General features: G+C 40.0%; 1 protein-coding gene across 1 annotated transcript in view; it reads left to right on the top strand.

Moving 5' to 3' along the window:
• COMMD8 (COMM domain containing 8) overlaps positions 1–11,727 on the top strand; it is a 35,826-nt gene extending 24,099 nt beyond the window's left edge. The window contains exons 4-5 of the mRNA XM_089657300.1: positions 9,572–9,727; positions 11,132–11,727. Of these exons, the coding sequence (XP_089513426.1) occupies positions 9,572–9,727; positions 11,132–11,152 (177 nt within the window). The 3' untranslated portion in view covers positions 11,153–11,727. The remainder of the gene's footprint in view (positions 1–9,571; positions 9,728–11,131) is intronic.
• Positions 11,728–13,274: the final 1,547 nt, after the last annotated feature.

Genomic DNA, 13,274 nt, shown 5'->3' with positions numbered 1-13,274 from the left:
TCAGTCAAAAAATGTTGGGGGGCCCAACAGGGCTATCCACAAAGCAAATTTTGGCCAGTTCATCAGGAACTGGCAGAAAGTCACACAGGATATGGTCAGCCTGAATATGTAGCAGCCTGGATATAGGAACATAGGGAAATAATATAGAGTGTGCTGGGGCTACTGACATCACATAAAAGATTGTGTCACCTAGAATCAGGCTCAGAGCTTTTGGATGTCTACACAAGGGAGGCTGCAGAGCTGTAATTGTACACTAAGTCCAGGTTTCCTTGCCTTTTTGAACTGGCAGTCCTTTCCAAGGTAAGCGCACTGTTTATCCCTACATCTATAAAGGTCCCTATAGTTGGCTTGAAGTTTAGACAATTATCAAGGAATTGGCCAAAATTCAAGGTTAGCCCTAAAAGCACTACCTGTATTGACAAAAGTATATTTAAAAAAAAAAAAAGTCTGAGCTGGGTTATAAATTTGCGGCTGAACAGAGATTACATCCTATCAGATGCAGTCGTAGCCTGGCAGTGCTCTATATTCAGTCAGCCACAGGTGCATCAACTGCCTGAGTACAATAGATTGTTATTATTATACAGGATTTATAAAGCGCCAACAGTTTGCGCAGCGCTTTACAAAATGAAGGTAGACATTACAGTTACAATACAATTTGGTACAAGAGGAAACAGAGGGCCCTGCTCCTTAGAGCTTACAATCTAGGAGGAAGAGTTAAGTGATACAAAAGGTAATATCTGTGGGGATGAGCTTATGGAGGAAATAAAAGGCAGTTTACTAGTTAGAAGCAGGATAGGCTTCTTTAAAGAGAGGTTTTCAGGGATCGTCTAAAGGTATATAGATTAGGAGATAGCTGGACAGATTGGGGTAGGAAGTTCCATAGAATGTAAAAAAAAAAAAGGGAGGAAGGCGCCTCCTAAGTGCAGTATTGACAATTTATTAATAAACAATAGATAAATTGCACTTACAAGATAAATAGTTAAAGACTCATCATGTGGTGTAATAAGATCCAGGTGGAACATCCAGCCGTCCAGCAGCAGACTGTCTATAGGATCAGGAAGTAGAGCCCAGGATGTGCCTGAGCATCAAAATGAGGCTTGGAGAGCAGAGTCGGATGTAGGAGGTGAAGGGGGCGGTAATGCATTTGGGAGCTTAGTAGGATCCTTCTTCAGAGGTCTTGCTTCCACTCTAAGAAGAGCTGCCTCAGTGTTACTGCTCCCATCCATCCATCCATCCCTGGTATCCATCTGGCTCCTTTATCTTACAGCTACAGAGGTTGGGCTCTAACAAGCTTGGGGGAAGTCCTGAAGGCGAGTATTGGAGGAGGGGACATGGGAACTAGAGAGCAGAAGGTCTTGGGAGGATCGAAGAGAGCGGTTTGGTTGATATTTTGCGACCAGGTTGGTGATGTAGCTGCAGGCAGAGTTGTGGATGGCTTTGTAAGTTGTTAGTATTTTGAATTTTATTCGTTAGGTGAGTGGAAGCCAGTGGAGGGATTGGCAGAGAGGGGTAGTAGACACTGAACGGTTGGTAAGGTGGATGAGCCTGGCAGCAGCATTCATGATGGACTGGAGGGGGGATAGCCTATGTAAAGGTAAGCCAATGAGGAGGGAGTTGCAGTAGTCGAGGCGGGAGATAACCAGGGAGTGAGTTAGGAGCTTTATGGCATCATAGGTTAAAAAGGGGCGTATTCTGGAGATGTTGCGGAGGTTGAGGTGGCATGACTTGGACAGCGATTGGATGTGGGCCTGAAAGGATAATTCAGAGTCCAGGGTTACCTGTAGCACTCTGGCATGCGGGTATGGATTGATAGTGGTGCTATTGATCCTGACCGAGAAATCAGGTGAAGAGGCAGGTTGGGGAGGAAATATTATGAGCTCAGTTTTGGATAGATTGAGTTTTAGGAAATGGTGTGACATCCAGCCTGATATGTCTGTTAGTAAATTGAGGATACGTGAGGAAACTGATGGGGTAAGCCGAGAAGTAGAGATATTTGTGTGTCATCAGCATAGAAATGGTATTGGAAGCCATGGGAAGCCATCAACTGACCCAAGGAAGAAGTGTAGATTTAGAATAGGAGAGGTCCAAGGACTGAACCTTGGGGGACCTCGAAGGTAAGAGGAGTAAAAGAGGAAGAAGTAGAGTTGTAAGTGACACTGAAGTTGCGGTGAGATAGGTAAGATTCGAACCAATGGAGAGGCCCCAAAGTAAGAGTATGGAAGAGTGAGGATTGGTTTTAGGGGTTAGTAAGTAGTTTGTGAGTTTTAGGGGAACAGTTTCTGTGGAGCGTTGTGGGTGAAATCCAGACTGAAGGGGATCAAAATGGTTATTCTTAATGAGGTGGCAGCTCAGCCGGTTGTAAACTAGAAGTTCAAGGAGTTTAAAGGCAAAAGGGAGTAAGGAGATGGGTCTTAGGTTGCTAAGATTGGTGGGGTCCAGTGAGGCATTTTTAAATATGGGGGTGACTAGCGCATGTTTTAGAGAGTTGGGGAAGATGCCAGTAGAAAGGGAGAGATTTGAAGATATGATTTAAAGAGTGCAGGATAGAGCCAGAGGGTGACTGTAGTATTTGCGAAGGAACAGGGTCCAGGGGATAGGTGGCTAGGTGGGCTTAAAAAAAGTTTACCAACCTCCTCTATAGTAGCTCGGTTAAACAAGGGAAGAATCGATTGTGCAGGTGTACAAAAAGTGTAGGGTGAGGGAGATATCAGTACAGTGGAGATCTCGTCACGAATTGTATCAATCTTATTTTTGAGGTGATTATGGATCTCCTGGGCAGTGAGTGAGTTGGTGGGTGGATGGAAAGAAGGATGAAGTACAGAGTTAAAGGTAGAAAAGAGTTGACGGGGATTATGGGAGAGGCTGTTAATGAGAGTGATAAAATCGGTCTGTTTTGGCAGTGTGGAGACAGGAATTGTATTTTTGAAGGGCAGATTTATATTGGTCAAAGTCTTGCTAGGTCTTAGTCTTCCTCCATAAACACTGAAGAGCACGGCTATGTTTTTGAGGCATCTGCTATTGTCTGTTTGCAAAGGCTGTATCGGTTGGGGCCTGATTCTGTGTGTAGTGAGGGGGGCCAATGTGTCCGCGGTGGATTACAGTGTACTGATGTGGCCAGATTGGGGCAGGACAGGGCTGAGATTTTGTCATAGAGACAATCTGTTGCTGAAAAAAAGAAGAGAAGGGTTAAGATAGTGAAGGTTCATATGGGTAATTGTTCGGTAGTTGGAGGACAAGGAGATGGAAGCCAAGGAGAGGAAGAAGCTAATAAGGGAGTGATCAGAGAAAGGAAAAGGAAAGTTGGTGAGGTTGCAAGGAGTGCATAGGTAGGAGAGCACAAGGTCAAGGCAGTTATCATATGAGTGTGTAGAAGCATGTGTCCATTGTTTTAGATCTAAAGAAGTGGTTAGGCTCAGAAGTTTAGAAGTAGCAGGAGTGTTAAAATTAACAAGGATGTTGAAGTCACCGAAGAAGAAGAGGAATGCTTGTGGGAATTTCAAAAGAGAGAAAGTAAGGCAGCTAGGCAGAGAAGTCATCAAGGAAGCTTTAAAATGGTCCAGGAGGCAGATTAGATCACAGCAATTCTTACAGTAAATGGAGAGAATAGATGAATACAGTGAACTTCAAATGAGGAGAGGGATGTGAATGAAGGACCTGAAAAGTGCTTTGAGGGGATAGGAGGATTCCAACTCTCCTTTTTTTCCATCTACTAGGCCTGGGAGAGTGAGTCCAGAGGAGACCACCATGGGTAGCAAAAGAGGGCAAGTCAGATTCACGAAGCCAGGTTTCTGTAATTGTAAGTAGGTGAAAGGAGTTTGTGATAAAAAGGTCATGGACAGAGGTGAGTTTGTTACAGACAGAGTGGGCATTCTAAAGTGCACAGGAAAAGGGAAGGCTGGTTTTAGGAAGAAGAGGAATAGTGACGAGATTGTGTGGATTGTGGCCGCTGTCACAAGATAGGGGGTGCCGGATGTGTTGGTCAAAGGAAAGAGATGGCGGCCCAGGATTTTGGGAATCCAGATGTTAGGAGAAGCAGAAGGGTGAGAGAGGTAATATGGGAGTAGGACTTATATGGAGAGATAGGTCCCAGAGTCCTGGAGGTTTTACTAGTATATGGGTTCAGAATTAGCAAGAGTTGATGAGTACAGTAATAAGGTGAAGACCGGAGTGAGGGTATATATAGATAGATATAGATATATACATATACACAGTTGTGTTCAAAATAATAGCAGTCAGACATCACTAACCTGATCAATCACTTTTTTTGGTAGAAATGATATTTCTACATGGCAAATAATTTACTAGCAGGTATAGTAGAGTAATAGAAAAACAACAGACCCAACAGTCATTACATGCATGCTGCGGATTCTGTGTAATTGAATCACTAATTGAAAGGGGCATATTCAAAATAATAGCAGTTTGGAGTTCTATTAGTAAAGTCATTCATTCTTTGAAAAACAGGTGGCAATTACTGCCCTTATTTAAGGAAGGAAGGCAGCAAATGTTGTACATGCTGGTTACAGTGCATCTCTCTTTGAAATTCTGAGGAAAATGGGTCGTTCCAGACATTGTTCAGAAGAACAGCGTACCTTGATTATATGTTTTCCCCTCTCCAATCAACTTTTTAAAGAAGTGCAGAAAATGATAGGCTGCTCAGCTAAAATGATTGCAAATGCTTTAAAATGGCAACCAAAAGACGTGGAAGAGAAAAACTACCATTCGAATGGATAGAAGAATAGCCAAAATGGCAAGGACTCAGCCAACAATCAGCTCCAGGAAGATCAAAGAAGGTCTAAAGTTACCTGTGAGTACTGTTACAATTAGAAGACGCCTATGTGAAGCCAAGCTATCTGCAAGAAGCCCCCGCAAAGTCCCACTGTTGGAAAAAAGACACGTGCTGAAGAGGTTACAATTTGCCAAAGAGCACATTAACTGGCCTAAAGAGAAATGGCGCAACATTTTGTGGACTGATGAAAGTAAGATTGTTCTTTTTTGGGTCTAGTGGCCGGAGACAGTTTGTCAGATGACCCCCAAACACTGAATTCAAGCCACAGTACACTGTGAAGACAGTGAAGCATGGTTGAGCAAGCATCATGATATGGGGATGTTTCTCATACTATGGTGTTGGGCCTATTTATCGCATACCAGGGATCATGGATCAGTTTGAATACATCAGAATACTTGAAGAGGTCATGCTGCCTTATGCTGAAGAGGAAATGGGTGTTCCAACAAGACAACGACTCCAAACACACCAGTAAACGTGCAAAATCTTGGTTCCAGACCAACAAGATTGACGTTATGGAGTGGCCAGCCCAATCCAATCCGCGGATCTTAATGCAATAGAAAACTTGTGGGGTGACATCAAAAATGCAGTTTCTGAGGCAAAAGCAAGAAATAAAGAACTGTGGAATGTAGTCCAATCATCCTGGGCTGGAATACCTGTTCACAGGTGCCAGAAGTTGGTTGACTCCATGCAACACAGATGTACAGCAGTTCTCAGAATCAGTGCTTATACAACTAAATATTAAGTGATTCAAAGGAGAGCAAAATCTTCAAACATTTTTAAGTCTATATAGTGAATGTTTGAGTTTGTAAAGAAGAATACAAACACTGCTATTTTTTTGAACAGTCTAATATTCACTTTTCTTCAATTTTTTTAGAGGAACAACACAAATTTTGATATATTTTTCTTTATGTTTTGATTTGGAATAGAATGTGTAGTGTTCCCAATGCATTTGTGTGTATGGAAATAAAAGCTATTAGAAGGATTTTGAGCTTTATTCACTTTTTTCAACACACTGCTATGATTTTGAACACAACTGCGTCTGTATGTGGGTGTGTGTATGTATGTATGTATGTATGTACGTACACACACACACACACACACACACACACACACACACACACACACACTTACTTGCAAGAACAAGTATGTAAACTCCTTGGGATTACGTGGAGTTTTGCATGAATTGGGCATACAATGTGCTCTGAACGTCATCCAAGAACTACCTGGTAGTTGTGGGCACACAAGATGAGCAGCTGTGATGTCGCTTCCCGAAGGTTGAGGTGATGGGCGTAACTATGCATTTGGAGCATGCGTGCAGTGGGACCAGATCAGTGTGATAGCAGCTGTGATCTTCATGCTTGATGAGCGCTTTTCACCCTTTTTTTATGTGAGTTGTATACAGAAGGTTTTTTGCTTTAATGCAAAGAATGCATTAAGCTAAAAAAACTTTCTGCCTTTTAGAACCACTTTAACCACTTCACAACCACGCTATAGCCAAATGATGGCTTCAGCGCAGTTGTCCAGTTCTGGGAGGGCGTCATATGACGTCCTTCTAGAACGCACCCTCCCGTGCTCCCCCAGCGATGGGCATTTGGCGCTCTCCGTTATAGCTGTGTCCTACGGACACAGCTGATCACATGATGAGGTAAAAGGCCAATAACAGGGGCCTTTTACCATGTGATTAGTTGTGTCCAATGACACAGCAGATCACCGAGTAAATACAGTTGCTGGTTATTGGCAGCACTTTGACAGCATGAGGAAAGTACTGCCGATAACCGGCAATTGTCACAGAGCAGATCGGCACTGATGATCAGTGCCATCCCATCCTTGCAGCCTATCAGTGCTGCCTATCCGTGCCACCTCATCAGTGCCCCCTATCAGTGCAGCCTCAACGCACATCAGTGAAGGAGAAAAATTACCTGTTTTCAAAATTTTATAATTGAAACAAAGAAAAACTTTTTTTTTGTTTTGTTTATGGTGCAAAAAATAAAACACCCAGTGGCGATTAAATGCCACCAAAAGAAAGCTCTATTTGTGTGAAAAAAGTATAAAATTTGATATGGGTACAGTGTTGCATGACCGTGCAATTGTCATTCAAAGTGTGAGAGCACTGAAAGCTGAAAATTGACTTGGAGATGAAGGGGGTAAAAGTGCCCTGTAGGCAAGTGGTTAAGGGAAAATATACAAATACAGTATATAATACAATAATGGGAATGTGTTTCAGCAAACATGCAAAGTGTACAACTTGCCTGAAAACCACTGTAAGGTTAACATTACAATAATGTTTTGAAATGGGGGCTCAGTGTAATACACAATAGCTTGCTTTTGATTTTGGCATATTGTTGCCAGCTAGAGGATAGGTTGAAATTTGAAGTGGAATAATTTTTTATTAATTTTTATTAAAACATGCTTTGGATGTAGTGTACAGATGTTTCTTTTTCCTCTGTTTGTAAATTGAAGGCTTTCCAGAAAACGTTGCAATGCTTGCAAGCTTGAATTGTACCTGTACTTGTACTACTTTTATGAAATTTGATTTGAGAGGGTGAGGGAAACAGAGTCTGTATTTAGAGAAATGATGTTTTAACTTGGAAGACCATCTAACAATGCATTGCTGGATCTCTTCCAAGTACCAGCAAGATTACTGGAGTGACACCGTTGTTCTAGGTCAAGACATATACGGTTGAGTAGCACTTTATCCGGGGGGGGGGGGGGGGGGGGTAGTGGCACAATGAATTTCAGTGTATACATTCTGATGCTTATCTAGGGTAATATTGTGCAACTTGGTGCAACTGAAAGTCCATCTTCACCGACAGAGAAATGTTTTTTTAGTTTTATTTGCCTTTTCTGTCTGAATGGATATTTGATAAGAAATTATAATAGGAAAATCATGACTGAACAAAAAAAATATGGGTATAGGCTTGTACTTGGGTTTTATGTTCAGATTTATCATTTTCTATTTGAAAGAAGACAAAACTGCAAATTTTCAGCTGCTGTCTAAAGTCGTTAGGGATAACCTAGTTGCTTCTAGTGTAATCTAATATTCTACATATTGGCTGAATGCCTCTGCTTTTTGTTTAGTATGCAGTCTATATAATCAGAAAGTATAAAAGTCTACAGGGATTTCCTCTGCTTATCAGACTGAAAATGTGCTGTCAGGTGTAAAATTGAGGCAAGAAGGAGTTCCCGTTTTCTTGATTTCTGTGCAGTGCTGTATCTTTACAGTGTTATTTATTCTCATTATTAAAGATTTTATATAGCACCATCATCTCCATTGACGCTTTTCAATGTAAGTAATACAAATAAGCACTAATACAGATACATAAATGGCAATTACAATCAGATCTGGCAATGAAATATACAACTTTAACAAGATGGGATTTCTATGTGCTAAGCTGCTTCAGGAGCATTCCAACTGGTGCAAAGCCTGAGCACTTACCCATTCTCTAGCTTCTAAGGCTTTACTACATACTTTTAGCTATTAAGTGTTTTTTTTTTTGTTTTAATATACTACCTTGGATCCATCATTACAATGAAAAGCAGGTATGAGTTCTACTTTAGAGCCCTGCTGTCTGTGTCCCCAGGATGATTTCCCCCTCACTTCCTGTTTCAGGTGCACAGCAGGAAGAAAGAAGGCATTGCTGCCTTTGAGAGTTGTCACCGGAACAGGTGTCTCCATTGGGTGATTTCTCAGTGGCTAAAAATTCAGCCTTGCCCTCATTTTTGTTGCAAGGACAGATTGAGTAAATCTCCACGACGTGTATATAGATATCAGTGAAACCTTTACAGCAGTCCTTACACTTCCCAACTGTATCCAACACTAAGGAGAATAGATCTTGATTTTCACTTTAATCACCCAAGAGATAACTTGAAGCTTCATATTGTGCAATCCAAAACTCATCTTTTTTTAGAATGGTGTTGCGTATTTGTAGATTTTGAATAACAGATGGAAAGATGTCGCAATGAAAGCACCCACAATTTGAAGATCGATAACTTTGCCTTTCAATAAGGATTTTAGGAAAGATAAAAAGACTTGGTTGACTACACAGAGAATGCTTATTTGTTATTATAGCTGATGCTTCTGTTGTGAAAACCCAAGAGGTGGTAACTAAAAAAGAGAAATAAAAAGTCTCCTTTAAGAACACCTGCCATTTTGTTAGCTCCTAAGTCCTCTTGCACACTGGACATTTTTACAGTTGCTGTTTTTGGCTTTTGACGTTTTTTTTTTCTTCAGCCAGTAAACTCCCCAGCATGTTATCCTATGTGTCCATGCGCACACAGACTGTAATCAGTGTTTTTTTGGCTGGAAAACACCCCCCCAGAACTAGTGGGTTTATAGTGGAATTTTTTTGCAGTAAAAACACTCTAACGCTGAAAACCACAGTAAATCGGGGTAAACCGGCATTGTTTTTACTTTTTTTAGCAAAAAAAAAAAAGGTAAAAAATGCAGCTAAATGCTAACGCAAACATGTTAAAAAAAACTTGCGTTTTGAACGTGACTTTACACAGCTAACGTTACCAGCATTATTAAAATGCCCCGTGTGCATGGAGCCTAAAGGTGCAGAATAATGTTTAGAAGGGTGACAGTTTAGTAAACTGGGAGAGCTCATTTGAGATATTTGTTTTTTTGTTTTTTTTTTGGGGGGGGGGCTTTTAAAATGTTTTTCATATAACATATGCAGGTGTCTTGCTTTCATATGACATTTGCAACATGTTTGTGGCCGAGCTTACCATAGTAAATGATTTTTAAAGTAATTTTGCAACATTTCTCCTCTTTCCTCTGTGTAGCTTGCCATGTCAAGTGATAAGCTATCCACATTGCAAATGCCACTTGTGAACCTTGATCTGGATATTCTCAAAAATAGAACAATGACACCGATTTCCATTGAGATGAATAAAGAGGAGCTGCAGAATCTTATCAATTCTTTAGAGGCAGCTAATAAGGTATTGTATTCCTTTATAACCTTTTTCTGTCTTTTCAGTGATTTTTTTTGGTTGCTTTTTTAATGTGGATGTGACAGTAGATTCAGAGTATGGTTGCAGTATACATTTTGTATTGCATATCGTGAAGTGATGGCATAAAAACCAGTTAGTGTGCTAAGTAAACATCACTGTACTGTCCCCTATGTTTAGGTGGCATGGCTTCTCAAGAGGGATTTCTATGGAAAGATGTAAATTCCCACCTTGTATAATACCCTATACAGCTCTGGTCTCAGATTTTATCTACACTGTTAAAGCTACTACGAGTTGTAGTCACAGATGTCTCCATCCAACCCTTTATGTATAATTGAACTTTTGTTTTTTTGTTTTTTTTTGCTTCGATTGGATCTTTTTTTCTATTTAGGATAGAGTGACAAGGGTGAAAGCCATGTCTCTTCATGCGTTTTCTTACTCTCTCCTCCTCGGGGAGATTTACATCAATTACTGTTATGTTACCAGTAAGTGAGATAAAATGTTAACAACAGGGTCAAAGACGGGACCAAATGCTTGATAACAATGCAATGTTAGAAGATATTAATTTATATTATTCTTCTGCAGTCTGCAAGAGTTGGGCTGGCTGAGGGCAATATCAATAGATTTTCTTCAGGTTAATTTACAGCCATGCTGTGAACCAGATGGTTTAGAGAGATCTATTCTCATTAACTGTAGAATGTTTTAGAGGTGGGATACACCTCTGTACTCTGTCCTAAAAGAATTGACTGGGCCATTTTGGCATAGTCTGATATACACAGGTTGGCAGTAAGTATGCTGGCATTGCTGAACTTTTTTTTAGAAAGTAAAGCTTCCTTTGCAGTCTAAATGTCATAAATGCACCCTATATTATATGGCCAAAATGTGTGGACACCTGACCATTGCACCCATATGATCTTGTCGGAAATCCCTTTCCAAAACCATAGTTGTTTTGTATGAAGTTGCCTGCTCTTGATAACAGCCTTGGTCTTTTTGGATTGAAGTGTGTCTTTGGGAATTGATGCCCATTGAGCAAAAAGAGCATCTAAGGTCTGGTACTGACTGGATGAGAAGACCTGCCTTGCAATCTCTGTTCTGATTCATCCCCAAGATGTTTAATAGTGCAGAGATCAGGGATCTCCACCTAAGCTACTTTGCATCAAATGCAACAAGCCATGTCTTTATGAACCTGGGTTTGTGCACAAGGACATGTAATGGAAAATGGCATTTGGCAAGGTGTTGCAACAAGGTTGGAGGTGCACAATTGTCAAAAAATATCTTTGTATGTTGTAGTAATAAAATCCTTTTACTTTCCCTTTTATTTTTGCCTGTCCTATTATAGGTATGTGTTGGCTTGGTTGGACCTGGCTAAATATTAACTATTTTTCTTGTTCCCAGGTTGTCCTACAACTGAAGTAACTGAAGACAGTTTAAACAATATGGATGTCTCTACCTAACAGCATTAGAATGCCTCAGAAAATTAGGCATAAGATATAAACGTTTATGTATGGTGGCCATCATGCTCAAGCAATTTTTTTGAGTTGTGCCATATGCTGATGTTAATGAAATCAGTTGTTAGAAAAACATTTTGCAACAACGTGTTTTGGGACAGACTTTCCACTAGTTTTAGATCTAACCGTTGGTATAATTTCTTAGTATTATTTTCTTGTTATGACCTATGTAGTACATTTTATACAGGCAAAATTATATTTTTTTGTATTCAGTTCATAGCTACAGTGCTCTGTTCTATTTTTTTTTTATACTGAAACTTGTGTTTCATGTGGTTTCAGTGCAAGAAAATATAAGTTTAAATTTGAAATGGCAGGTTTTTTTTGCCAAAATCTTGGAAAAACATTCAATGTAATCTTTAAAAATAATCGGTAAGTTATGTGAAGAAATATTCTGGATATTACCCTTCCAGTTATGACAGTGTCATCTGGTATTCAAATATAGTGCAATAAAATACATTTTTGATATACTGTATTACATACAAACAGGCTGTGTATGTTAATGGTTGGGAATGGTTCTAAAGGTGCAGAGGAGGCACCTAATGTGCTTTAACTTATGGCACACGGTATTGCAATGGCCCTTGTGATAAATAATTTCCAAACAGCCTACTTCCTAGTGCTTATGGAAGATTATAAGCTTCCCATAGACACCACCTAACAGTGCCTGCATAGTGGCAGCACCAGTGTTGCTGAACCCGCTGAGCCATCCATGTTTGACCACAGACCACCATTTCAAGAAAACACTTTATTGGCAACTAGTTTTATAGTCCGTCCTTCTCTGTGACCACCAATGTAAAAAAGCATTCTTTCCAAAAACGCATGGGTATAAGGGGATCTTTCTAATTTACTACCGATGCTAAGGAGTGTTTCCCTCACTGACCACCAATTAAGGGTCCACTTCTCCCACTGACCACCAATGTAAGGGGTCGCCTCCTCAATTGAACACTAATGTAAGAGAACCTTCTTCATGATCACCAATGTAAGTGGACCCTTATCCCACTGACCACTAATGTAAAGGATCACTTTTCCCCCTCCTTACAAATGTAAGAGGTCCTTCTCCATGACCACCAATGTAGGGAGCCCATCCCCACTGACTGCCAGTTTAGCAATGTCAACCTATTTCTTTTCAGTTTCATCTCATAATTATTCGGAAAATAATTTTGGCACATACGATAGGTGAGTTTTTTAAAAAAAAAATTATTCTCTCTCGGTTTAACATATGCCAAACCTTTTTTTTATCCCTTTAACTATAGCTTTCTATTTATAAAGATGTACATGCACAGCAATCATTGTTTAGCAAGTTTTTCCTGAAACTTGAAAATTGTTCAGTGGTAGAAAAGGTTGTGAGGCTGTAATAGAAGAGGTTTGGGCATGCAGGTACAATTCATTCACCCGCAGAAACATCTCTTCTTTTGCAACATATTTTCATTGCACTTAAAAGCATGTGGGTTATCAGAGTTATAAAATAAATAGAAATGTGTTTTTACTAAAATGTATTAAAAATGCTCACTGTATTTAGATAAATCCATATCAGGATTATATCACCCCAAACGGATTACCATGATACTGTAAAATTTTGAAAACTACATTTGGAATATATTGAAAGAATACATTCTTCTTGGAAGGTACATTTAAAAATTGAGAGAATATCAAAACTTTGGTGGCTGAAAATGCTGGTCTCAGTCTGAAAATGCTGGCTGCCTGTCTGACTGTCTGGCTTCTGAAAATTATGTGACTAATGGAAGCCTGAAAAAAGTCAGATTTACTTATTATGCCTATTCTGTTTTTGAGGAGGAGAAAATGTTAAAGCTATGCATTAGCATGGCAGCCAGACAACTAGCTTTCTCAGAAGTACACAATGGCATCCCACAAATATCTCATCTTTCTCCTCCCTGTCTGTGCCCCTGTTTGGGAGCATTACTCTATTTGTCTTGGTGACTGTTATCCCCAAAAGTGATAAAAAAAAAAAACTAAAATTTTTGAGTGGTCACCACAACAGAAATAGAGGGGAAATGGAAATTCTAGCTCTAGTG

Source organism: Staurois parvus, unplaced genomic scaffold (genome assembly GCF_062004578.1).
Source record: "Staurois parvus isolate SC_StPar_1 unplaced genomic scaffold, SC_StPar_1.0 ptg000980l, whole genome shotgun sequence".
Taxonomy (NCBI): Eukaryota; Metazoa; Chordata; class Amphibia; order Anura; family Ranidae; genus Staurois; species Staurois parvus.
Note: the sequence above shows the minus strand (reverse complement) of the source record. Positions and strands in the feature narration are given on the sequence as shown.